This window comes from Lutra lutra, chromosome 16 (genome assembly GCF_902655055.1).
Source record: "Lutra lutra chromosome 16, mLutLut1.2, whole genome shotgun sequence".
Taxonomy (NCBI): Eukaryota; Metazoa; Chordata; class Mammalia; order Carnivora; family Mustelidae; genus Lutra; species Lutra lutra.
In genome coordinates, this window is record NC_062293.1 from 24347802 (window position 1) to 24374935 (window position 27134).

Sequence of the window (27134 nt, forward strand, 5' to 3'; positions counted from 1 at the left end):
CTGACTCGGGGCTTAGGGGATAAAATAGAAGGCAGAGAGTCTCTCTTTTCTACAAAGGCAGCTTGGAAAACCTGTTAACTTCGAGTACACAGAGCCAGCCAATACCCTGTGACCTCCTGGTTAGAATGCTTGGCTTTTGCCTTCTCCCATCTGGATGCACCAGAAGAGATGGGACTGGGAGAACAAAGGTGAGAGATGTTTCCAGCTATTGTCTCCCCTCCAGGAGAGGGTGGCCTTGTCTGGCAAAGCTTCCCTCACATCCTACTCACAAGCTCTGCTTTGAGCTGAGAAAGGGTCCTACTCTCCTAGAGAGTGCTCCCCGGGCCTCCTCCTGCCCCTACAGCTTTCAGTCCCGCTAAGTCAGTTTTTTCATGGGCTGGAGCAGCCAATTTCTTGGGGCCTTGCTAGCAGGGGGTAGGTGGGACCCATGGCTTCCCTGCCCCCCAGCAACAGGAACCACACGCAGAAACTCCTACTGTGATGTCCCAAGGACCTTACCCCCTGCCTAGAGAGCTGGTGGCTGAAGGAAGGGGGGAGTGGTGAGGATAAAGGGTGGGAACCATTTTTCTGTTTATTAGGAGTCACAAGAAGACATCTTAAATGCCCAAGCCCAAGCCTATGTTTCGACTCCAGCCAGGCCCCTCAAAGAACGCCATCATGGCTGTGTGTGTGTGTGTGTGTGTGCGCGCGCGCGCGCGTGCGTGCGCGCGGCTGCACGGAGCCTGTCTTGAGATTTCTAGACCCTGGTTAGAGACCTGCGATGTTGGTTCTATGTAGCTTTGGGCCTGGTGGGTTGGGGACTCAGCCCAGGGAGGCTTCCAGAGGCCTGAGAGAAAGGGCACCTTTGGGTCTTTTCTCTTACTCCCCAAAATTGAAAGTCAAAAATGTACCTCAGACCTTCAGCTCTCCTAAGCTGCTGCTACCACTAGCTAGAGAAGGTCATGCAAAACTGAGGGAAGAGGAGAACCTGGTCACTGTGGGGCTGCACAGCATTACCTCCAGGAATTAAGAAACCCCAGAGGGCACCCAGCCAGCTGCGGGCCTGTGAGACTGGGCTGCCTGAGGGTCTGGCCTGGAGCTGAGCTGAGGGAGGCTGGAGGAGCTTTCCAAAGACAGAGGAGGACCCTTCTTCTCCCAGAGTCTCCTCAACCCATCGTGGTCCCTTCTGGCAACGCCAGGAGCCGCGGGGCACGTGGGGTGGGGGTGAAAAGGAGGACTGGGGATCCAGAAAGCTAACCTGGAGAAAAATATCAGAGGACACGCACCCCCCAAATGCGGTAGGAGAAGGAGTGGGGGGTTCTTATTTATCCTGGAGAACAGAGCCCATTTGAACTGCTTGGGAGGAAATTATGTCTCAGTCTGGTTTCTTTCTTGTCTTTTTTCCTCCTTTCTTGGAGATTTCTGGCTGGGTGGGAGAATAGGCAGCTTGGAGGGTGCCCAGTTCCTCCAAGCTGTTGCTGCAGGCTGGGACCCTTCAAACTTCAGGGGACAAAGGCAGGGGCAGTGAGGAGCTTGGCGGGGGGACTTGGAGTAGGAGACATCACAGGGCTATGAGGGAAGACTGGGGTCTGGAAAAAGAGGGAGAAGAGAAGTTTATCACTCCTGACAAGGAAGTGATGATTTAGGGGCAGACCAGAGAGAGGAGTGAACAATTTCCTCCTGGACCCAAGTAGGAAAATTTGGGCAAACTTACCCGGTATGTGTGTGTGTGTGTGTGTGTGTGTAAGAGAGAGAGAAATTGAAAAAGAAAAATTGAGAACAGATTAAGATAGAGACTTTAGGGTAATCTAACAAAGGCAGAAATTAATAATAAAGGTAAAACTTGGAAAAAATGGCCCCCTTCTGGGCATATTTTCCCCTCCCACTCGCTACAGCACTCCCCTCCCCCACTCCTAATGCGTACTCAGTAACAGGGGATAAGGAGAGAGTTAAATCTCTTCGAGCCATTCCTGGCTGCCCACCTTTCCAGGCCTTGGAGGGATCATGTCTGTTCTCCACCCCCCCGCAAAAAAAAAACCCGCCAAAGAGCAAACGAAAACTCTCCTCTCAATAAGGACAAAATGGCTGGCTCCTTTAAAATCGATTTCTGACACCAGCTTTGGGGTGACCAAGGATCTGGCCTCCAGCTCAACCAACCCACCGGCTCACTGAGCAGCTGGGACCTGGGAGCAGGGGGCGAGGCGATTAGAGAACTGTTTCTTCCTAGTCCTGTCTGGGCTCCGGGCCCCACACTTTTCCGGCTTCACCGCCCAACTTTGTGGCGGCTGCGGAGCCGCGTGGAGTTCACACACGCACCAGAACGTCCATCTCTGCTTGCATATTAATAAAGATTTCAAAGCTGGCGGTTGTAAAATTAAATTGCTAATGAAGATGACTCTTGGTATCTGGACTCCCAACCCCCACCTCTCTAAGACGCCCGTGCGGGAGGAAACAAAGGGGAAGCGGGAAGAAGGTTCCGTGCGGCCCACGGAGGCCCGCGTAGACCCGGCTCAGCGGAAGCGGGGATCGAAAGAGGAGGGAGGGAGGCCGCCAGGTTGGAGAAGAAAAATGCAAGCTCTATTCTCCCCCCACTCGAAGTGGAGGGGCGCGGGAGGGAAGCGGGGGGGGGGGGGGAACAGGGCAGCCACGAGGGTTCGCTACGTGTCTCTCGGGGACCACGGAGGCCGCCTGGATGCGCTGACCGAGCGGGCGGTGGCGCCGCGGGCCAAGTCCGGAGTCAGGGGTAGGCGGGCGCCTGGTTGGCGCTGGAACCGGTTCTGAATCTGGGGCCGGCAGCGTCTAGACTCAGCTCAGCCCCGGCCTGGCACACCCCACCCGGGCAGCCTGGAGACAAAGGTGGGCAGACTGGAGAGGGCAAGAGGAGAAGGAGCGAATCTTGGCCAGCTTGGGGAGGAGGTGGGTGGCTGGGGAAGGGAAGGAGAAGCAGGCAAGAGAGGAACAGGGGCCCGGCCTACTGCGAGTGACTGGGCAGGTCTCTCCTGACAGATTGCAGTCTCTCTCCCAGTGACCTCTGTTCAGCAGACAATAACTCACCGGATTAATGACCAATCAGCGAAAGGCCTTCCGAATTGCCTCCAAATATAAAACCCTAGAGTCAGAATGGGATAGGGCCAGAGTGTGGACTTGCTAATCCTTTGGGTGTCTTTTCCCCCCCGCCCGCCTCCCTCTCTCTCAAAACAGAGACTCTGATTTCTAGAACCCCAAAGATGAAGTTGTGCCCGTCTCTTCCTACTCCTCCACCAGAACTCATGTACCTGACCACACTTCCCAAGACAGTTTGGAAACCTCTGGTCCCCTAGTGGCCTCCCATATCCCTGACCCTACAAGAATCTCCCTCTCACAACCACGCAACTTTGGAGAAGCCCCCACTTCTTTCGAGTTTTATCTACTTCCAGTTGGGAAAAGAGATGAAAACAAGGGCAAAAATAGGGTGGGAGTCACCTACCTCATAGGCCTCCTGACTTGGCTGACCTTGGGAGACACCTACAGTCTGTGCCACCCTGTGTGTGTCCTCTCCCGAAAAGAGAGGGCCCAAAGACCCTGGGGTCAGGGTGTGGCTGGGGGACAGGCAGTGGCCCACCATTACAGAATCCAAATTCTGAAACCACAATTCAGTCCCTGGGCTAGAGGAGGAAGAATTTCAAAAAATGAAATCTGGACAACTCCAGCCTCAGCCCAGTGCCTGGCAAGGAAAATGCCTTCCTCTGTGAGGGGGAACTCCCCCTTTCCTTAGCACGCCGCCCCCAAATGCCAATCCCAGTCCAACCCAGCTAGCTGGCCCCTCTCCACTGACTTCTAACTCAATTGCTCTCAGCCTGGGCTTCTCTGCTGAGAATAAAGACACCTTCAAGAGGAGGAATGGTCCATATTCTAACAGATTTCCTAGAGCCAGTCAGAGTAACCATCCTCTGCTCTGGGCACGTACAAATTCCCTGAATATTTGCAAACAAGCATGCAGTAACTTCTATGCCTAGATACCCTCAGAACTCCAGGACACGGGGCACCTGGGTAGGTCAGTGGGTTATAGCCTCTGCCTTCAACTCAGGTCATGATCCCAGGGTCCTGGGATGGAGCCCCGCATCGGGCTCTCTGCTCAGCAGGGAGCCTGCTTCCCCCCCACCCTGCCCCGCCTACTTGTGTTCTGTCTGTCAAATAAATAAATAAAATCTTAAAAAAAAAGAAAGAAAGAAAGAAAGAAAGAAAGAAAACTCCAGGACACACAGGAGAGCTTCTCCCAAGCACTAGAGTTTCCCAAGGTCAGACCTAGGGAGAACTCAGACACTGTCCTCTCCAACCCCTGCCATTGTTACAGACAGGGAAACTGAGGCTCACAGCCAGAGAGTGATTTGTCTCAAGTCCATAGGCTTAGCAGTCCGGAGGCTTGGATTCTAGGCATTCCAGATTGGCTGTGTGATCTGAAGCAGTGAACTCTTTGGGCCTCAGTGTCCCCTCTGTAAAGCTAGAGCATATACATGGAGGGGGAGGGGTTGGTCTAAATGATTTCTCAGGTCCCTTTTTGGATTGACAGTTTGCGGTTCTCTGTGTGCTCATGTAAAAGTGAGCGACAATATAATCTCTGAGTTCGGACAATAAAGGGCACCACCTCTGCCAAAAGCAGAGTATTTTTTCTTGGAATTAAATATTTACACCCCCACTGCTGAGCACCAACCCCACGCCTGGTCCTCCTTGCCTCCACCAAGGCTCATACACTGGTTTTTACCACCACTCTGTGTGTGTGCGTGCGTGTGTGTGTGTGTGTGTGTGTGTGTGTGTATGAGAGAGAGAGGGGGATGTTCTCTATCTCCATCACCAAATCAAAAGTGCTATTTTTGGACACAGCAACCTGAGCAGTAAATAATTAATTTGTATAATTAGAGGAGGAAGGCTTTGACCTGGCAATTTTTAACCAGGAGTCAATGCACCCATTGTACCAGCCTGGCCTTCTCACCCGACCCCCAACTCTGCCCACACACCTACCAGCCTCCCCAGCTGCCTCCCCCCAGTTGGAGACCAGCATTCCCAAAATGGCCAGAAAGAAGGTTTCAGAGTCAGACTCTGCTCCCTCCCCAAGAAAGTTCCATTCTCTGCCTTGCTCCCCCTACAGAAATCGGTCTGCTTGCAGCTACCCCTCAAAGCTCGCTTTTCCTACCCACTAATGCTCTGCGAGCTCCAGGTCCAGGCTCTCCGCTCCTGGGACACATGAAATCCACCTCCCCAGTTCAAGATGCCCCAACAATGCAGCGAGTTTGCATTTCAAGAAACTCCCATTAATATCAATTTACTTCACTGAAACCTCGGGTTCTTCATCAAGTTGATGATTTATGATAAAATCAATTAAATTACGGCCACTTAGGGCCCAGCCGCTTCCTCTCAGATTTCATTGGTGCGGGGCCCAAGTGTCTGGTGGAAAAATGCAAGTTTAGCTGGAGGCGAGGAAAGATAATTCTGCGGCTGAGAAAATTTAATGCAAAACAATTTCCAGGCAAAGCCAGGCTTCTAGACAGAAATGCAAGAGCCACCAATTGGCCTGAGGAAATAACTATCTGGGGTCAAAATATTTCTCTCCCCAGCCCCCAGCATCCTGCATGGCTCTTTTGCTCTGTTCCCCTTTGTGCTCACTTGCCCCTTCCCAAGCAGAGACTTTAGGAAAAATTAGAGCAGTGATGGTGGAACCCATGCCTGCCAAGACCCAGGGTCACACCGCTGAGCTCTGCTACCACCCCAGGCCTTTTTCTCCTCTCCTCCTCTCCTTCCCACGCAGCCATGCACACTAATTCCTTAGCCTACCATGGCAAAGTTAAAGGTTCAAAGTGAAGATCAGGCAGCCCATGCACATGGCCCAGAGGAGCGAGGGACCAGTCCAAGTGGACTGTCTGCACATGGCTGTGGGCGGAAAGAAAGCACATTCCGGACCAGCACCACCCCATGGTGAGGGCACAGGGCAGCAAAATGTGTTTAAACTACCACATCACAGACGACCAGGACCAGAGAACACCAAGCCTTTCTCCCAGCCCCGTGTGCCCACTCACAAAGTGACGCTGCACCCCCATGGACCCCAGCCTGAGCACACGTGTACCCCTGCGTGCTAACGCTCTCACACAACACACAAACACACCTCCACGTGTGCATGCTTGCACACTATCCTTATACATCACACAGACCCACCACATCCTGCCCCTGCAAAGGGACAGTTCCCACCATCTCCCCACATCTGGGAAAATAAATCCCAGAGAATGAAGCTGGCATCGCCTCCCACTCCTAGGAGAGGGGCTCCTCCCGCCTCTGCTCTGTTTGGTTTTTGGTTTCCAGAGCAGTCTGGGAGTAAACATAGCTTCTCTGAAGCCATAAATCACCCCCACTCCTACCTTCTCAGTTTAACACCCGGCCTCACCGCAACCCTTGTAGTTTCAGCTTCAAATAACCCGCCAGGTGCTAAAAGGCTCACCATGGTGACAGCTGGACTGTGGGAGCAGGGCCCAGCTGTCCCCCCAACCCCAGGAGATGCCCCCGCATTTCCTTCATAACGCACAGATTCCAATTCCCCTGGAAAACCCTCCAGAGCCTCCAACACCCTTCCTGAGCCAGAAAGCTCCTCCACCCCCTAACCCGGTTCCTGTCCACACACGAGGTGGGGGGGGCGTGCAACCCCACATACCTCCACATTGCCCCGCACACCCGGATCCCTCTATCCCCTCAGCACCCACCGGCCTCTTTAAGGTGCTCCCATCTTTGTCTTCCACGATTGGAATCCGGCCTCTTTCTTGACCCAGGAGAGAGACCTGGGGGCTGGGGACTCGGCCTCCCCCTACACACACGTACCCACCCCCCCACACACCCCCACACACCCCCTCACCCCTCGCCGGATCCCGGCCGCCGGGCTCCGCGTCCCCACTTACCTGTGCGGACTCCCGCTAGGGCGCAGGCCGCGGGCAGCCGGGAGCAGCGGGCGCGAGGGAGCCGACTGCCAGGCCCGGGTCCCTGGGCCCCAGCGGGGGCGCCCCGGCCGCAGCCCGCCGCATCGCGCTCGTGCAGACCCCAGCGGGCCCCGGAGCGGCGGGCGGCGCGGGGAGAGGCCCGGAAGCGCTCGCCCCCTCCCCGCCCCTGCCCCAGCCTCCGCCCCCGGCTTTGTTCGGCCCTCGAGGCCGCCGGGCGGCGAAGCGCGCGCGGAGGCTACGCTCGGGGCGCTCGGGGTCCCGGGCCGGAGAAGCCGGAGCGCTCCCTCGGCTACCGCCGGCGGGCGGCCGGGCGCGCCTGGCACGCAGCCGGATCGGGGCTGCGAGAGCCGGCCGAGCTGCCTGGCGAGAGGAGCCGCGAATGACAGGGGGCACGGCGAGGCGCGGGGGGCGCCGGGGGCGCCATGGCGGAAGGCGGGCGCACGGGCGGCTCTTCAATGTCACCAGCGAAATGGGTTCCATATGTCCGGCCCAGCGGAGAAGGGAGGGGAAGAGAGAGAGTTCTGGGCAGGACGGGACGGGAGGATGGGGGTGGGGGTGCGCAGTGGAGGGAGAGAGCAGGGGCGCGGGGTGGGGGTGGGGGGAAAGGGACGGATGGGAGAAGCGAGAAGGTTTGCATTTTCCAGGTTCCCTGGAGTTTTCTAAAGCAGCTTAGGCTGGTAGGAACTTTCTTTCCCTTTTTCCTTTTCTTTTCCTGAAAGATGGGGGAGGGAGGAGATTAGTAAGGGTAGCATCCGTTTGTTCCTGCTGGGGCTTCAAGGGAGGAGATGTGGATTGGAGGTGAAAGGGAAAGTTCTTAGGCGGCTGGCAGACCGACTTCTCCCTCCCCCTAAAGAGGGAAAGAAGAGATCAAACCGGCCAGGGGGAAGAGAGGCCAAGGAAGGATTTGGGGTCCAGGTGTGAGCGCCTGACCCCAAACACCACCACCATCCCACCACCCCTGTGGAATTTTGGGAGATTCCAGCCATTAAGTTACTGAAGGTGGTCCGTGAAAGAGGAGACCGCCCCGCTAGGACAGTCTTGGCCATTCCCTGACACTTGGGTTCCTACCCCAGCTGCCTCACACCTGATTTAGCACCCCCGACTAAGGGCCTACTCTAGGGCAGTTCCTTCTGGGTCAGCCCCGGGCTGTGGGCAGCTGCCTGGAAAGAAAGCACAGAGTCTCCAGGAGCTTCCAGACCCCTCCACATGTCTGCCCTCCCCAAGCGGATTGGGCTCTTTCAACATGTCTCTCTCTTCTGTCTCTCCCTCTCTTTCTCTTTCTCTTTCTATCTCTCCCTCCCTCCCTCTCTCTCTCCCCCTCTGCCTTTTCTAACCCTCTCGTTGTTGTTTCTGTCCCTTTCGCACGGCCTCTTTGTCTTCTCATACTCTGCCTCTCTGTCTTCTTTGAGTTTGAACTGAGCCGGTGAAAGACTTAGCAGTATCTCCAGAAATCACTTCTGGGCTCACTTACTAGGCTGCTCCTCTCCTTGGGGCAATGTGGAGCCCTTGGCCTCAGGGCCCTTTCATCTGCAGGGAAAACACATCCTTCCATCACAAACACATTCTCTTCTACAAAGAAGGGGGCAAAGTGAGTGGTTTCTTTTCTAGTTCCCTCCTTTTCACTTAACTCTGTGTGTGTGTGTGTGTGTGTGTGTGTGTGTCCATCCAAGTTGTGGGGTTCCTTGTCCCAGGACAGCCTCCCCGACGCTCTGACCGGCCTTTGTCTTTATTCTCCCTGTCATCTTCTTGAGCTCTGCCTTAACTTCTCCCCTCAGAAAAGGATCCTGCTGCTTGTTCTCTCTCTGGGGCCCTCCCTTTTTCCTTCATCCTCTCTCTCTCTCCTCATCTTTTTATCCAATTCTTCTGATGGCTAAAGCATTGGCATCCTGGCTTCTGAAAGGCATGGGGATAAACACTATCATTACTAAAGAAGGACACTGGCAGAGTCTGGACAGAAGATGGACTCAGCAGCTTTCCGAAAGCCCCTTCCACCAAATACGTTCTACCTCATCCCCTGGACAGCACAAAAGCAAATGGGGTGCATATGTGCAGAACAGATAAGAGCCAGGTGCTTCATGGCTAAGTAAACCAAATATATATATATATATTCTTTCCAAACTTGGCTGACTTGAGAGCAGGCCTATATCCCTGGATAGAGGGCATCAGGCCATACACAGAGAGATTCTGCAAGGAGCCAGCAACTAAAAGATAATGGTGGGGAGGGAGGTTCTCCCCGCTTTTTTCTCCGGGGGGAAGACTCTGAGTGTGAGTTGGGGAAAGGAAAGGGGAGAGGGTATCCCCAGGGCCAGAAGAGACAAAGACCTGAAGGAGGCTGAGAGAATGAAGAGGAAAAGAGGGGGGATCAGACCTCCCTGCCACAGGCAAAGGCAGCAGGACGAGGGAAGACAGAGAAGGAGGCATAGTTGGTAACACAGGGGTTACCAACACAGGGGTTACCAACTATGGCCTGGAGGACTACAGGCCTGGAGGACTGGTTCCCAGCTCACACCCCTAGTTCTGACCTGTCCCAGAGAGCAAATCCTTCAGCTTTCCTCTTTTTGTTTCTCATCCTCCAAAACATGCTGAATTCAGAAGCTAATAAAACATGGGTCTACCCTCTTCCTTCTCCCCGTGTCCCTCCTCCTCTCCCAGGAAGAGGTAATCCTTCCCCCCTTTCTTAGGGACTCTAAGATTTTGGCCTAAGTTCTGGAATGCTGCTTTGGGGGTGAAGTCCGCCTACCCACATTTACATTCCCCCCCCCACACACACACAACTTCCCAGGTAAGGGAGAAATACATACTCGCCTCTCACACTGAGTGTCTCTCACACTGAGTGTGTGTGGGATTCTCCAACACTGAAAGAGGGAGGCCTGAAGGGCTGGAGCCCCCATCCCTCAAGTCTGCCTTCCCCAGCACCTTCCCTCTTCCCCACACTCTCTAGTCCCATCAAAGCTGCCCCTGAATCCACACTCTCCCCAGTTCCATTTATCCAGACTAGGTAACACCACACCCATCCCAGCCTAGGGTCTTGACCTCTCCTTCTCTTTTTCCCTAAACCCCTTTCAACCCAGACTCCCAATCTGGGAGGCTTCCTCCACCCCCTACCCACAAATCTGCGTGTTAACAAGGCTCAGCGCCCCTTGGAGCCGAACATGGGAGCGAGCTCCTGGATGATCCAGGACCGAGGCCTAAACCGCCACTCCACGAGGCTGATGCCATGAATAATTAGCACCTGGGCACGGTGTCACTCTAATTTTCCTCCTCGAAGGTTTACACTAGCAGGCAGAGTTAAATATCATGGATAATAGTGGCTATAAAGTCACTTGGCCGGGCTCCAGCCAGCAAAGGAAAAGCCAGCAGCCTGCACCGTACTTGGCAAAGGCTCTGACCCTCTTCTCCTTGTCCACCACAACTTTGGGGGTGCAGTGTAGAATGTCCCCAGAAGCTACTTCTGGTTTTGCTCTTGACCATCAAACTCTTCTCTAATGGGAGGGACTGGGACCCCCACATGAAACCCAAGGGGAAATTTACCAGCTCTCCTCCCCCCAAGTCTGCACCCCATTTGCTCCCTCTTTGGAGGGGGACTTAAGGAGAGGAACACACCCTATGTTCTGGAACCCTCACCAACTACCTGGGACCACCTGATTCCTGGAGCATTTCTTTTCTAGAGAAACTTAAGAGAACTTCTCCCTGCTTTAGCCCCAAACACACAGAGTCCCTCACTGCCGAGGAAACTTTCTTTGTTTCAGGAGGTCGAAGGAAGGCTACTGGGGTGTGAATTCATTTCCTTGTTTTGTTAGCCAGGAGGGTGGGGAGCCAAGGCTTTCAGCTTCTCTCCCTGCCCTTCACCCTCTGTCCCCATGATCTCCCCCCAATTTGGGGAGCTCTTTCTCCACTCTCAACACCTTACTGTACATCGATCCTACAGATGACACTTCAGTACTACAACTGAATCCTTCCAGCCCCCTTCCCACTGCTTCAATTTGGCCCCCATGGATGACAAAAGTCTTTGCCTTCAACTCCAGCCATTTCTCCCTCCGCCTCCCCCTCTCCTACCCCCAGGCCCCTTCTGCCTTCAGAGTTGGGCTCTTTACCCTGGGCTGGAGTCAGAGCAGCCAAACTCCTGGAAGGGAATGCCTGAAAAAAAATGGAGCTGTCTGCTGCTTCAGGAATGTTGGCTCTATCAGGCTTGCAAATATAATTTTTATATTAGGTCGTGGTCTTTGACTGGGTTTATATGCCAATGAGGCATTTCTGGTTTACCAAATTTATACAAATCTCGCCTTAATTGATAATCACAGATGCTGTAATTTAAGACCTCCAGCCATAGAGCTTTCATATTAACTGCTGATATATTACTGCAAATCGTCTGAAATAACCAGCTCCTGGGAGCAGAGCAGAGAGGGAGGAAGTGGCTCCGAGACCAAGTCTCTCCCGGCCGCAGAAATAGCCGAGCTTCCACATCATTTTCCGTGAGAAATGATTTATCGAAGACATGGCCATAAACAACACAACTCGCTCACAAACACACACAGACGCGTGCGCGCGCGCGCGCGCACACACACACACACACACACACACACACACACACACACACAATGGCGGGCATGCCGGTCGAGAAGCTGACACCCATATTGCTATAAATCAAGAAAAAGGTTGGAGGAGAGAGAGAGAGACAGAGACAGAGAAAGAGAGAGGGGGAGAGAGAGAGAGAGAGAAGAGGAATATTCCTAAAATCTCTATGCAATGCCTCAATGGGTATAAACACACAGAGCACCGTGTGAAGAGAAATGGCAGGAAATGAAGATGGCTATTTGTCACAGTTTACGACAATAACATTAATAACAAACAATAAATTTACATGGACATATAAGACGCGGTAGGTAGTGAGAAATCCCTTCTACTTACAATACCCCAGCCCGCGGTGTGGCTCCGGCTGCGGGGCTCTTTTATTGTTGCCTCCCTCTCTTTTTCTCTCTCTCTCTCCCTCTCTCTCCCCCTGTCTCTCTCTTTTTTTTTTCTCGGGGTACAGGCTTGTTTTTCAAAGGACAGTTGAATTGCACGTCAGAAACAGGGAGACCGAGGCTGCGATTTTCCTGACAAATACATATCTATTCTGCAACCTCGGCATTAATTATTTAATGAATCACGTGACCAGGAGGGGGAAGGGGGTCTTTCGATTTCAGGCTCAAAGGACCACTGTGACCTTCCCCTTCAGGAGGAGAAATTTTCCTGCAAAATAGGTTTTCCCCCCCAACCCACCAATGGAAGAGTAGTGAGTTCTCCTCTCTCCCACGTTCCCATCTATACCTACCCTACCTATAGCTCTCTAACCTCCCCGCCCCCAGACACACACTTACCCACAGCCCACCTCTCCTCTCTCCCTTCTCCTCCTGCTTCTGCTTAGTTCGTGGAAGTGCAGAAATAGTCTGCAGGGGCGTCTGGGGGGTGGGGGTGGGGTGGGCGCGGAGCCCTGCTCCCAGCCCCTGGATTTCTCAGCTCCCAGTTCCTCTCTCTGCATCCTCTAAGCTCAAGATTTCCCCCCAACTCCGTTGTCTGTCTCACTCCTAGGATATTGATCTTAGTGGGGCCCACTCCCCCCTTCCTAAAAGACCAACAACCTTTCTAAAGGGACCAACTTCAAAAGAAACCCTTCGTTAAGTCCAAGTTACACATGTATAAAGAATGGGGCTTCTGGGTTTAATTCTCCTTCTGATCTTTTGTGGTACCTCTGGAAGGGGCAGAAAAGGGACAGGGTGAGGAGATGACTCGGGAGCTCCCACAGCTGAGAATAACGGCAAGGGGGACTTTTTATTTCCCCCACCCCGCCCCTTGTGTTATTACCATCCCAGGGAATCAAATTCTAGTGACCAACTGAGCATATGCTCTAGAGACAAAGATCCCACACTAAGGTGTCTACACAAAAGAAGTGGACAGTGTCTGTCTACCTATGTTACACCCCATCCCAGTGACCCCCTCCACCCGCAACACACCAGTGAAGACAGCTGAAGATTTGAACTAGAGGGGAAGGAAAGGGAAGAAAGAAGCTTTGAAGTTGGCCTGGCAGCCCCGGGGTCCCTATTTCCCAGGTGTTAGTACCCTGAGCTCCTAATCAGCAGACAATGGAGCCTGATCAATGGGGAAAGATTGGGGGGTAGGGAGGGAATCTCATAATAAAGGGTTAAACAGAGGGATGATAGGACCAATCCATTCCCTAGGCCTAGAGAGAGAAAGGGACACACACGCCTTCGTCCCAGATGTAAACAAAACAAAACAAAACGAAATAAAAAATCCCCCAAATCCTCACTTACAGCTTGGCCCCAGAACTTGCAGACCAGTTAGAACCAGAATTGGAGTCCTGGGCCACTGGGAGGGGTGGGAGTGCAAAGGGGAGCAGAAAAGGCATTCCTGGAGAAGCCGCCCGCTCTCAGCACATTCCCAGCCTTATCTTCAGCAGCTCCGGGGGGGCAGCCTGGCCTACGCCGTCAGAGCAGGCAGGGTAGGAGAATAAATTCAGCTTAGGGTAGGGGAGCAGGGGCCGAGGGGTCACCACTGGTTTGTCTGGAAAGATCCGAACCAAAAACAACTCAGTGGGGAGGTGGCTGAGGACCCAGATGCCTTACCAACCCCCCAAAGAAATAGCCACCCTGCCTGCCGGCCCCGGTAAGTTCCAGCTGGGGCGGCTGAGCGGCCCCTGCCTTCTCTTCGGAATCCCTGCTCCTGACGGCCCGGGTGGGGTGCCAGCAGGGCCGCACTCTGTAGGGGGGTGGTCGGCTTTGATTGTCCAGATACAAAACACAGACTGGTATTGAATTCAGCCTGCTCCCGATGTGGGCCCTGAGCCTGGCTCCAGCCGGGGCAGCTCCTTGCAAGATCCTGGCCACGGATCCATTACAAATGGTCCCCTATAAGAACACAGTCCACTAAAGTCTGAAAGAAAAAAAAAAAAGAGGGAGACAGAGAGAGAGAGAGAGGGAGAAAGGAAGGAAGAAATAGGCAGGAGCATGGGAAGACAGCAATCTCTGAAACCAAGAAATTGTCTTTAAGGACAAGAAAACAGCAGAATGGCAGAAAGGCACGCCAGGCAGGTTCTGTTAAAATGCCCACACTCTTTTCGGATCCTGGGAATGTCCATGTTCAAATAAACAAGCGCCTGAGCGCGAGTGGAGCGCTTTCTTGCTGCCGATAAAGCGAACGTTCATTCTGCGAGAAAGGCGAGATTGATTTACAAATCTGAACGCTCCGGTTTTATGGCTGATCACAAATCCGTCAGCGCTCAACTCACGCTGGGAAACTTCCCAACTCTGTTTTCCAACCAGACTCCCCTCCCCAGCGTGCCACTCTTCCCAGGGAAGACCCACCACCGGCGCTGCTGCCCCCGGCTCGCTCCCACTGGGGCAGGACTGGGGCAGCCCTTCTGTCCCCAGAGGTGCAAGTAGGAGGGCAAGCGGCAAGGGCCCAGGGACCTGAAGGGAAGAGAGGGCAAAGATGAGGGGTGCAGCTGGAATTCTAGAAGGTGAGCCCATCCAGCTGGGGAGCCTGCTGGAGGTGCTCAGCCCAGAAAAGACTGGGGGTCTGGGAGTGAGGGAATAGAGAAATCTCGAAGCTCTTGCCTCAGTGGTTGAAACCCTTGAATGAACCCCAAACTTCCCTTCCATTGTTTCCTTCCTCTTTCCCTTTAATGGACCCCTCACATGGCAGAGAGCACCTCCTAAAGTCCCAGGTGACTACAGCTTCCTCACCTGGGCATCTAGAGGGCCCACAATAGGTTATCTGCCCTTATGAGTAATGGGTGCACATCTGACATGAGCCCCAAACATTTGCAGCCCAGGAGCAGCCCAGCCCCCTTTCTACTCACTCCCTCTCCTGCCTGAGACCTCCAGTCCCTGCGTGGATTCCCCCACTCAGGGACAGAGGAGATGGTACCAACAGATACTAGCTATTTCTTGCCTGAGTTAGAGACCCCAAGTTACAGGAGACAATTTACAAAATGCAAATCAGTACCCGACACACATCCCAGAAAGGTTCAGTCTCTCCTAGTTTTAACTGAAGGAACATTTCCTCTCTTCCCAGCTGGAGTCTGTCTGTCTGTCTGTCTGTCTCTCTTTGTCTCTATCTCCTCCTAAAATAACGGCGGCTGGTGTGGATTTTAAGTTGAATCAGAGTAGAATAGAGATTTGGAAAGGCTCCATGTTAGCAAATTCTCCACCCATCTCTTAAAATTAGAAGTTGCTAAAACTTTGGTTAATGTGGCAGAGCTGTTCCTGGAAATGGGCAGAACAGCCTGTCCTGACCCTTCTCCCACTTCTCTTGCTCCTCTGGTGGGAAGGCATCCATGGCCTCTGTGAGTCGCTGGGGTGGGACTGGGGATTAGGGGAAGAGGGCACAATCGACTCTAGGATTAGCTTCCTAAACAAAGGAACTTCAGAAAATGGGTTGAGAAGCTGTGGATTTGAATCTGAGACCTGGAGAGAAAGTAGCCTCCAAGGGACTGTTGGTGGTGGGGCTTCCCTCTCTTTAGAACCCAGAGGCTTGTTCCCTTAGCGCTCTGAAGCCCTGTGGACCTCTCCTTTCACCTCCCTTTGTCTTTCCTCCCTCAGCTCCCTCCAAGAGGAGGAAAGGAGGGATGAGTTGGACAGGGTGGGGGGAGCAGTTAGAACCTGGCCTGGGAAAGGAGTTCTACACAGAGGGCCAGATCAGCACCCTGTTTCCCTCCCCTATCTGTACCCCTGAGCTAAAATTTTTACTCCTTTTCTCCCCAGTGGACAGTCACAAAAAAACAATCCAGAGATTCCCAGATAGCAAAGAAGGGGTTGGGGGCCAGAGGGAGATGCAGAAGGCGGGCCACACGACAGCCCGGGAGGGGCCCTCCCAGCAGAGGTCTGACTTTCCCTCCTGGGCAGCAGTCAGGAGCCAGGAGCAGCACACTGTCCAGTCTCAGAGAGGTCAAGGGGCTTCCGAGGTCATTTTGTGGTTCTAATACTGAGCTAATCGCCTAGAAAACGTGGCCTCTCCATGAACTCTCTCTCCTGCCAGCCTCCTGCCTCCAAACCCTCAGTGAGCCCCAGGGTAAAAGGGCCAGCACATTTTCAGGTCTGAGCCAGAGCCCACTGGCTCCTTTGCCCTCAGAAGCAGGGCCCCACAAAAGGGGAACAGAACCCCCAAAACAAGAGAGCAAAAGGAAACCCAAGTGAGCACTGAGCCTCCAGGAAGAAGGGAAGAGCAGAGTTGAAGAGGAAGATTCTGGCACCAACGAACCTTGCCTGTAAACGAAACAGTTTCCTGCTCCAGAGTTGCAAATATCTATCCAGAATCCCATGCTAGACACAAGAAAGAAAGAAAGAAAGAAAGAAAGAAAGAAAGAAAGAAAGAAAGAAAGAAAGAAAGAAAAAGAAAATGAAGACATCTACCTATACCCAGCTCCAAGCCTGGGGCATTCCATCCAAGAACTGCATTCCATTTTTCCAGGAGGCGGCAGTGACATCTCCCCGGTAAACAGACATAAGGGACACAAGCCCCCAGTGTAGACAAGCTAAGTCACAGAACACACTGGCCACATGTGCATGTCCCAAAACACGCACACTGGCACACACGCATGCTGGAGCTCTCCAGGCCCGCCTGCATTTTCCGAAACCCGAAAAGCCCTTCTGAGCTGCCTCCCAAACAACGTTCTCTGGGGTTTTTCAGGGGCTCTGACACCTCAGTCCCAAGCAGTTCAAACACTCTCCAGGTGTGAGGCCCCTCGCTCTCCCTCTGACCCAAGCATCCGTCATCATAAAAGGCAACAAATCTGACCCAAGCATCCACCATTAAAAAACCCCGCGAAGAAAGTTGAAAAAGGAAAAGAAGGAGGCGAGAGAGTTTCTTCTTTCCTTTGTAAAAAGAGCTCATAAAACGATAAAAAAAAAAAAAAGACAGCCCAGGCGGGGGCTTTGTTACCTTTGCGCCTCTCGCCTCCTCTGGCCCGAATTCCGCGAATCCCATTCATGACGAAGGGCTGCTTCCAAACTGAGAGAAAAAAGTTTTCAACTTTATGGTTCCAAATTTTTTTCCCCTCGCAGATCCGGGAGAGCCAGCTAACACTTTTTTCCCCCAACAGCCGGTCTGCGGAGATTTGCTGTTGAATAATAACAAAGGAGAGAGGATACGTATTTAAAGAAAAGAAGTGATTAATGGTTTTCTGTATAATTCTCACATTTTTCTTAGCTCTTGTCTACACAGAATGGCTGTGAACTTTAAGCTCCATAGAAATCTTTTTTTATTCTATTCATACCTTCCAAGGAGCAGCTTTGATTTGGTTCTATAGAGACATTCCTGGGGGGGGCATATGCTTTTTAAGAACTATTTTCTCCCTCCACTAAGGGCCGCCGCATCCCCGGGCAGCTTAAACATCACACCGCGATTCCACCAAAACAAAGCTCGCCGCTCTGAGCCTCCAGGTCTGGGCAATTTTTTTTATGAGGCTTCCAGAAGCATTTCCACGGGCCGTTCTATGGCCCTTTCCCGCGCTGTGGACAGGGGCCCCTGTGTCCTGGGCCCTACCCAGCCTCAAACTCCCGGGCGCTGCAAACCGGAGGAATACAAAAGAAATAACAATAAAACGCGCTGGTAGAATCAGCTATGTTTATTTTCTGGAGGGAGACAGGACCGACCGAAAAAACGACTTTTAATTGCGGATGCTCTTTTGAGTCCCAAGCTTTTTGGAGGCGGGTGGCAGTATCCCGGCTGCCGCAAGACCAGAGAAACCCGCCGCCCTCCCCAGCCTGGAGCCCTCAGACCTTAGCACTTCTCTTGGGTGCTGCCCCAAAGCTTGTGAGGGTCATCGACACCCCCATCCCCTTCCCCCACTCCATTCTAGGGGTGACTGGGACCTCAGAGACAGAAAGCTATTTGGTCCCCAGTCATACTTTCGATACTTTCTATGAGAAAGAAAATGAAAATTAATACAGGAGCAGGGCTTCACAAAAGAGGCCATTTGTCTTCTTGATTATCTATTTGCTTGTCAGAGTTTGAGCTATGGCACCGGCTAGCTCCTTTGTAATATAAAAATACTCTGAAAACCTGCAAACACCCAGAAACATCTGTGCAAAAAATTAGACTCATTAAAGCTTTAAACACCTCAGAGGAAAACGATACCTTCTTAGGCGGGAGGAAAGAGGCCGGCCTCGCAGAATCCTCCCTCCGAACCTTAATAAGCAAAGAGTCGTCTGTCTAGAAAGAGACAGCTTAACCGCATTTTATTTGCTTATGACAAATAAATCACGATATGAAAGCCTTGCCATACTTAAGCCTCTCGTGTCCTACAATGAAACATCCCCCCCCCCCCCAATCAGGGATTGGAGCCAGCCCGCCCAGTACTTTCAATCCATTTTTGGACTGAAGGGAAAAAAATTAAAAGCCCCAAACAAAACACACCCACCCCAAAAGGAAAACACAGGAGCTACCACAATTTGGAGTCCTCTGAGCTTGAAAGTCCCCTTGGACCCTTTGAAAAAAAAATCTTCAACCACATCTAGTGTGAGGCCGAATGGACTGGGGTGCTTAACATAAACGCTGGGTGGCATTTGTATCTTTATACCAAGGTTTCAACAAAAACACGCCGTGCTGGTCACAAGAAACCAAACATTTATTTCTATTGTCACTCTGTACAGGACACAAATTTTCACGCCAACGAAGGGTTCTAGACTCAGGCAGCCCCAGAACTAGAAAGGGGCCTGGTTTGGAATGTCAGAGAGAGAACAGGAGAGAGGACGCACATGGACATAAAATAATAATAATAATAATAATAATAATAATTAATAATAATAATAATAATGTAAAACAATGATAAACTATGGGAGAGGTCTTCACAACATCATCTCCCAGACCGGGAGGGGCACCACGTTTGACTTGCTAGTTTCACATTCGTTTGCAGTCTAGGAGAGAAGGCCGGGGGCTGTACAACTCTACGTTGGCAAGAGGCTTGCCCCCAGGTCCCAGAACTCAACTGGCCCCTTGCTCTGCCAGGAATGGTTTGACCTCGCAGAAGAAAGGCCCTCCCGAGTGGGTCTCTCTCTCTCTTTTTTTTTCCTCGGACTCAACTTCCCTGCCTGCTCCTGCTGTTGCCAAGCCCACCCCTGCCTCCACTTGTCCCCTTCCTGCTGCCCGCCCCCCAGCCCAGCCCAGCAGTGCAAGGGGGGTGAGAAGTCAGTGTGCCTGTGGAGGGGCCCGGGAGGGGAGGAGGGTATGTGTGTGTGTGTGTGTGTGTGTGTGTGTGTGTGTGTGTGTATGTGTTACCGTGGCCAAAACACTGCGCTATCTGGCAGTCACAGGGTGCTTTCGCTGGGTGTCAGGAATAAGGGACAAAGAAAGAAAATCCAGGCTGTCTTCCAGCGGCGGCAGCAGCAGAGGCGGCGGCCGAGCCGGGCCTCATTTGTTAGCCGGGTGTCGAGGTAATGGTCGCCACAGAGGCCCGTCCGCTCCTCGGCAGAGTAAACAAGACAGATGGGCCTGGGCCTGGCGTGATTAAAGATGAAACGTGGATCCATCTTCGCCAAAGCTGAAAGCGAGGAGTGCAACCTCCTCCTATTTCTCTTTCTGTCTTCTTCTTTCTCTTCTTCTTTTTCTCCCTTTTCTTTCTTTTTTTTTCTTTTTCTTCTACTTCTTCTTTTAAGGAAGAAAGCTAGAGATTTGAACCTTGCTTCTGGGGGGGCCTCACCCGGCTCCCTATTGTCATTTCTATAAATAAAGCTTCCCCTCCCCCTCCTCTGCGTTTATTCATGTAAATAGATAAAGTGGGGGGGGGGCAGGTAGGTTTTGGCGGACCCAGGCCCCAGGGTCCCCTCCCGCTTCTCCCCCCGCCCCCCCTCCCCGCGCTCACAACCCACACCCGCCCCGAGGTTCCTGGCTCCCGCGCTGGGGGCCACTAGAGCGTGGGGGGGCCTCCGTTGGGCCGGCCAGGGGGCCCTCCGCCTGTGCCTGCGGTGCCACCCGAGCGGATCTTGGTGTTAGGCAACTTGTGGTCTTTTTTCCACTTCATGCGCCGGTTCTGGAACCAGATCTTGATCTGGCGCTCGGAGAGGCAGAGCGCGTGGGCGATCTCCACCCTCCGGCGCCGCGTCAGGTAGCGATTGTAGTGAAATTCCTTCTCCAGCTCCAAGACCTGCTGGCGAGTGTAGGCTGTCCGAGAGCGCTTGGGCTCCCCGCCGGCGTAATTGGGGTTTACTGGACACACACAGAGAGAGGGAGAAAGAGAAAGTTTTATTGCCCCGAAAGGGAGGAGGGAGACTCTTTCTTCCAGCTAACACCGCGTCTCCCTCCCTCCCTCTCCCGCCACCTCTTCTTCCTCCGGAGGGGGGTGGGGATGCAAAGGGAAGAAAGCGGGGCCCCGAGGAAGAAATAGAGACCTCAAAGTTTTGGAGGGTTGTGTTGTCTCCACGTTGTTGTTTGGGTGTCTGGAGAGGGGGTGGGGGGAGTGAGGAATCTTCACAAGGTTGTAACCGCTCCTCTCTGCCCCCTTGGCCTGGGGCCCGGGATGGGAGAACGAGGGGTGAAAGAGGGAGGGGGCTTCCCTAAACCTTTCTTCTGTTAGTTCCCACCCTCTGTGCTCAGATCCCATGTAGCGCCTGACCCCAGTAAAAACTTTTGCCCACTTCTGGAGCCAAGGAGCCAGACTAGAGGAAAGAAAGGAAAAAATAAATACTGAGAGTTGACTCAACTCTCCCCTCAAATACAGATTACCTCCTCCTTCTTCTCCTCCCCCACCACACACCCCTCCCCAGCTTGCAACTTCACTGAAGACTGCATCTCCCTGGCGAAAAGTCGCTGGTGAGAATGGCAAAGAGGATGGGGGGAACCGACTTCAAAGGCGCGGGGCCCACCAGGCCATAAAAATTTATGGGGGATGTAATTATGTGGCTCTGAAAACAGGCGACCGTAAATCTCCGGCAATGGCGAGTTTATAGCGGGGACAATTGGCTTCCCTCAGCTCCCCCCGCCCCATGCCTCCGAGGTCCCTTCGGTGTAAAGCACCGGGGGTGGGAGGGGGAAGGGGTGCCCACGCACTCACCCGTGCTCACGTGAACTTTGCGCATCCAGGGGTAGACGACGGGCTCTTTGCACGCGGAGTGGGACGGGCTGGGGTGCAGGGGGTTCTGGGCGCAGGGAGGCGGCGGGGGGCTGCTGCTGACCGCCTCGCAGCGCTGGCCGGGCTCCGGGAGGAGGGCCCCGGAGGGCGGCGGCGCAGGAGCCCGAGGGGACAGCCCGGGCGGTGGCGGGGGCGGCGGGGGTGGTGGCGGAGGCGGCGGGGGCCCGGGGTCCCGGCAGGCCGCGTAGCGCTGCACGGTGCAAGCCGCGCGCCGCCCGAAGCCCGCCTCGGGCTGGAAGCTGCTCTCTCGCCTCTGGCCGCCGGCGTAGTACCCCGGCGAGTGGTCGCTGGGTAGGTAATCGCTCTGTGAATATTCCTCGCACGGAGGGAACTTGGGGTCGACATAGTTTGAGTTGATCAAAAAAGAACTCATAGCCATTAATTTCTGGGAATTGCCCACAAAATATACTAAAATTTATTCCGACCCCTGACTCGTTTTCCTGTTTCCGAAAGCCCTCCTACTTACTGTCAAGTGAACAAAGTTAGGGGCCCACGTGATCCTCGGAGCCAATGGCCGCCCCGCCTGCGATTCCCGGATAAGGAAATCTGCTCACCCAGACCCTACTCCAGCCAAAGAGGTTTATTTCCCCTTCTTCTCTTTCCCCCTCCCCACCCACCCAACACCAGGATTTACATAGGGCTCCTGCGGGGCGACCGCCTCCTCGCCTAGCTCTCTCCGGGATCGGAGAAAGAGAGTGAGAGAAAAAGAGGGGGAGAGAATGAGAGGAAGAGGGCAGGGTGCCGCCGGAGGGCCTGTTGGGGCGCTGGGCAGAGAACAATCCTTGGATCCCCTCGGAATTTGGGGCTCTCGGTGCAGCCCCCTCCTGTCCCGCCTCACCGCCCCGCATCCTCTTCTTCCCAGAGGCCCCCACCCCCTCCTCACGACGGGAAGGAGCCCAGGAGTCTGGGTGGGGAGTTAAGTGAGGCGCAGACTGGGGGTTCCGCCTAGAGAGGTGAACCCACATGGGGGGCGAGAGGGCACTGAGCAGCGGGCTTTTCTCCTCAGTCGCCTGGGGAGGGGTAGGGAGTGAGAGAGGAGGCGTCGGGAGCAAGCAGGCGGGTGCAGGAGGGACTTGTCAGAGATGAATGGAACCGCGGGCGGATCGATAGGAAATTCATGCACTAATTCGGGGAGACCTCGCCTTCCAAATCGCATTTAGCTGCGCTATTAGTTTGGCTGTGTCAGTTAGTCCTTCCGTTCCCCTCTCTTATCCACTCCTCTCCCCTTGCTCCACACGGCCCACGCCGGAAGAAACGACTTGGTTTCCCACCCTGAACACGAGTGTTGGAGTAAAAATCCTGCAACTTTTCAGAGCACACCGAATAGCAATTTGCTAATTCCAGAACCACCCGAGCAGTGCTAACCACAGCGTCCAGACGTTCTAATTGCAGCTAATGCAGCTGCCTCTGCAGTGAACAGAAATCTCACATCCTTCTGTTGCTGAGGGTAGGAGCCCTAGGATGACCCCCACAAACAGTAACACCCCTTAGTAATTGCATATTTCCAGGGCATCTTGTTTGGATCCCAAACGAAAAGGCGACCTCAACATCCGTTTGAAAAACGATTTTCTTTGCCTTCTCACACTGACGACAATAGTCATTTTTTCCGGATTCTCAGTAAAGCCTCCCTGATCCCAGAATAGAGAGTAAGTGGGCTTGGAGGAGAAGATAAAACATCACCACCACCAATATTAACCTATTAAGAAAAGTGAAAAGGGACCAAGACTTCCAGGGGCAGGCTGGGAGATTTCAGGTAGATGATTCCTCCATCCCTAACCAACGAGGAAGGAAAAGAAGGAGGAAGGGAAAAAAAAAAAAAAAGAGGAAGGAGTCTTCGAGCAGTCAGTCATCGGATGGTCCTCTTTTTGGGAAAAAAAAATTCTTCAGGGAAAAAAAATGAGCGGAGTGTTTATGTCAACTACATATTCCCCTAGATACGAATTTGTGACCACAAAATTCCTTACACAAATTCGGATCTACAGGGTATATACAGAAGACAGACAGATCTTCTTGGCCCAGAAAATTTCCAGTTCTCCTACTTTCCGCGCCTTCTTCTTTTGGGGTGTAGTTTCAGTGCTTTGATTTTATTTCGTTTTGTTCTACATTTGAGCTCTGGGAGCAGGAAAAGACACTGCGGGTCCATTTTGGGGATTACAAGGTTTTCAACTCTCTTTCTCTTCTATCAGAAATAGAAGCAGCTGGTCCCGCAAAGGGACGCGAACCTCGGGGCCGCCGCACAACCCTGGGCGGCGCATGAATTATGAGATGTAAACATTAGCTAAGCACAAAAGGAGGAAGGGTCATCCCGAGGCTGCAGCGAAGTCAGAATCAGGCCCTTCTGGGTGCCCTCGCGCCCCTCCCCTCCCCCCAGGACTTTTATTATTATTATTTTTTAAGAAAAACAAAACCCCAATCAGCTCCTCCGTGCCTCTCGCAGCCTTTTAGTTTGCCATCAAATGAGTATCTATAGATATTTTCCAAGGCGCCTCTCGGCGAAGGGAGGAGGCAGAGGCGGCTGGGTGTGAAGGAGGTGTCATAAAAGTCCTTTTGGAAAAATTCAATGGTAAAAAGAGAGAGAAACAGCTGTAAAGAAAAATGCTGGGAGACCAAACAGATGGGGCCCCGGATATTTAATGATGGGCAATTCCGTTTACAACCTGAGAAAAAGATCAAAGGCGTTTCATTTCCGAATGAAGGGCAATGAGGAACCATAAAAGATGCAGGCAGATGATATTCCGGCCCCTCCCAGCCTCCCGTACCTCCTGGGGCCAGAAAAGGGGGATAATCCCTGAAGCCGGTGGTGGAACCCCGTTTCCCCCACCTCCCTGGCCCCAGGCAGGCTCTTTCTGTCTAAATTTGCTCATTCTGCCACCTGCTAGGGTCTCAGGCAGTGGGACCAAAATGGGGATCTGGTAAACCTGGGGGAATCTGGGGTTTCCAAATGAACTTCCCAAGGGTCCCAGTAACCACTGAATTTACTCAACTGGGAGACTGGGATTGGGCTGGAGGGAACTGAGTCCTAGACTGAAAGCTGAGACCATCACAGGATGAGGGGAATTGGCACAGAGAAAGCATCTACCTTGCCAGGGCTCCCTACGCATCTCGCTGAGAAATACTTGCCTCTCTAGTGATCAAGTCAGAACAATATCAATTCCATTAATGAATACAGCGATGACACAAAAAAAAACAACCCTCGAACCACCAGATTGCAGAAGTCCCTGCCCATCCCCAGTCCTGGGACCCTTGCAGGTGGGTAGGAGGAGTGCTCCCTCCCTCTTGCCAGAAACTAGGTCCAGAGAGACCTTTTGATTTTTCTATACCAAATCCAGATTGCCAATTTCGGCCTTGGGCCTGATTTCTAACACCAACGCTCTCCCAGTCAGACTCACTTGCCTATATTTGAAAAATCACACACACACACACACACACACACACACACACACACACACACACACACACACTTATATTTTAATTATCTTTGCCAAGAGAGGGTCCAATAGACCCCCATCGTGGCACCCAGGGAGACTAGAGTCTGGCCCTGGGCCCACAGACAAAAATGCCTGGGTAGAACCCCCACCAGCCCCTCAGCGTCAAGGAGGGATCTTTCCAAGTCTTGTCAAAGGCCACTTAGTCAGGGGTTCCACGACCCCTTCCAACTGGCCAGGCCCCTCCCCCACCCCATACCTCCTGTCCTTCTCAACTCGCTCGCTCTCTGAAACCCGTTCAACTCAGTCGGCTTTTCGGAATTTGGGGAGGGCGGCTAGGCTGCCCACCGGGCCTCTTTGCTGCTCTACACTTCACAAAGGATGCGGCCCAGGTGCTTGGAGCACCCCAAGAGAGAGGTATGGGAGGCAGAGCCACTGCGGGGCTGCGTATGGCTGATCCTAGGGATAGAGCGCAGAGATTTTTCTCTGAGGCGCGCTGGGAGCCGCCACCTGCCCAGCCCACCGAGGCGCCGCACCCCCCCACACACCCCACCCCAGCCGGGTGCAGCCGCGATGGGTGGGGGACAAGGTTCATCAGCGACTCCCTAGACGGATTTCACCAAAACCGGAGGCTGCCTCTCTCCTCCACCCCCAAAAGAATGCGAACACGAGTACTCATCATAAAAATAAGAAAAAACAAGGGATCTCCGCGCGCGCGCGCCCCGGGCCACCTCCCCTGCGCTCCCGGGTCGTTCTCTCGCAGGCTCGCAGGCCGCCTTCCCCTGGCAGCCACAGGTTGCCAAAGTGACCTCTCGCGGTTCAGCCCCCTCCACCGACCCGGGCGCGCCCAGCCCGTACGGAATCATCTACCTTTTGTCGCCAGGGAGAGAGCCCAGAGCCAGGGAGGGAAAGCGAAGGGCCGAGGAGGCGAGCCCCCAGCCGGCCGGCGCCCCGGAGGCCGCACGGAGGAGCGGGAGGCCCGGAGGGGAGCGGGCAAGAGTACTCACCGAGCGGCTCCCCGCGCCCTCCGGCCGCAGACCCGCCCGCGGGCCCGCTCGGCCACAGATGAGCTCGCTCTCGTCCACTATTGTGTGTCCGGAAAACCGAACCGCGGCTGCGGGCACCGCCGCTACGGGCCCCCTTGGAGGCCGGAACAAGACTTTTTTTTTATGTGTTTTTGTTTTTGAAGCGCAAGTTTTCGTATTAATCTCATACTTTGGCAGTCTTTGTTAAACAGCGAGGCGCGTCACGAGGCTCTCGAACATTTTAATAATTTTTAGACGCCGTGACCTACGGTTCACCCCTCTCCGGGCCTCCCCCACGAGCAGGCAGTTACTATAATACGCTCGCACAGTTCGCTCGGTCATATTGAATTTTGCGCAGGTCATTACTTGGGAGAAAAATGACGGAGCAGGAATTTGATTCAGCTCATCCTCTCCAGCTCGACTTCTTGCCAGAATCTTCTCTCCCCTTCACCCAACCCCCCACCCCCAAAAAAGTCCCAGGCCGGTAGGACGGAGCCTACCCCACGGCTGCCTTGGCTGCCTTGATATTCCATCATTCCTATTTTCTGGGCAGTTCCAGTTCCCTGGGCAAAATGGGAGAAGGTAGGGGTTCTCTTTGGGGCCTGGGAGGGAGAATGGCACCTGGAGAATTGTAAATGTGGCCCTGGGACTTGGGGTCCCAGAGAACAGGCCTGAGCCAGAGCCCCCTTCCCTCCTGCCTTCCCAGTTAAATGGCTTTGTTGGCAAGGCCTGTATCCTGCCCCCTTGTACACTCCATCTGCCGTATTCCCTCCCCCAGTGCCAGAGATATCCCATTTCTGCCCAAACTTTGGAGGTTTCAGGGCCTCAAGAATGACTCCTCCTCCTCCTGGGGCTGAGATTTGGTCCCTAGACCAACACATCTGGGGAAAACAGAGAGACTTCTGAGAGAGGAGCTGGACAGTGCTGGTCAAAGCGGGGGACTTGGTTTTGAGAGGCTTTAATTCCCTTTAAAAACAAAACAATACACCCTCTCCCCAATTTTTGTTTAAAACCGCTTCTCGTCTATACAGTAACTCCCTTGTCTACCCCCACCACTGCCACAAAGAGGTACAGGAGTAAAGCAAGGACACATTAAAAATACTCAGAGATTTCATTGGTTTGTCTCCCAAGGATTAGAATTCTTGGACTGTAAACAACACATTTTCTCCTTTCTCCAGCCTCCAAGGGACCAGCAGAGGTAGGGTCAGGTGACTCCCCTTCCACCCAGTTTAAGTCTAGGGGGAGTGTCTGCAGGGAGAGATCCCTCTAGTACAAGGAGTGGGGAGAGAACATCCCAAGGCACCCCGTTTGGCTTAGGATGGCAGAGGACTTTCTTTCCCCATCCTGAGGCCCCCTACAGCAGAGACTCTTTGGCTGTTCCAGGCTATTCCACAGAACCATACATTTGCTAGCATTCTGTCCTGGAAAAAGAGGAAAAAGAGACAGAGAAGGAACAGAAGGAAATAGAGTCTCTAGTTCAGCCTTTGACCTCTACCTCTTCTGGACCTCAAGAATTCCTTCCTGGCCTGACTCCCTAGAGCAACTTGTCTCAAGGCTGAATAGAAATGGGGACCCACACCCCTTTGGCTAAGTCAAAAACCGGGGCAAATTGATTTGAAATTTG

The 27134-nt window shown here is 53.4% G+C and overlaps 2 protein-coding genes across 9 annotated transcripts in view; both read right to left on the bottom strand.

The window, feature by feature from the left end:
* HOXB3 (homeobox B3) overlaps positions 1 to 27134 on the bottom strand; it is a 56417-nt gene that overhangs the window by 8515 nt on the left and 20768 nt on the right. For 2 of the 8 annotated variants that reach the window (XM_047709246.1, XM_047709245.1), the window contains exon 2: positions 16875 to 17052. The gene's annotated coding sequence lies outside the window, so the exon portion shown is untranslated. Of the gene's footprint in view, positions 1 to 6896; positions 7064 to 11843; positions 11948 to 16874; positions 17053 to 17208; positions 18411 to 25355; positions 25371 to 25492; positions 25938 to 27134 lie in introns of those variants that run through there. The other 6 variants (XM_047709247.1, XM_047709248.1, XM_047709243.1 and 3 more) reach the window with 6 other exon arrangements.
* On the bottom strand, positions 18540 to 22983 carry HOXB4 (homeobox B4). Its single transcript, XM_047709258.1, has 2 exons — positions 20983 to 22983; positions 18540 to 20138 (listed from the first exon to the last, which is right to left on the bottom strand). The coding sequence occupies exons 1-2, from the start codon at positions 21437 to 21439 to the stop codon at positions 19840 to 19842; spliced, it is 756 nt and encodes a 251-aa protein (XP_047565214.1). The 5' UTR covers positions 21440 to 22983; the 3' UTR covers positions 18540 to 19839.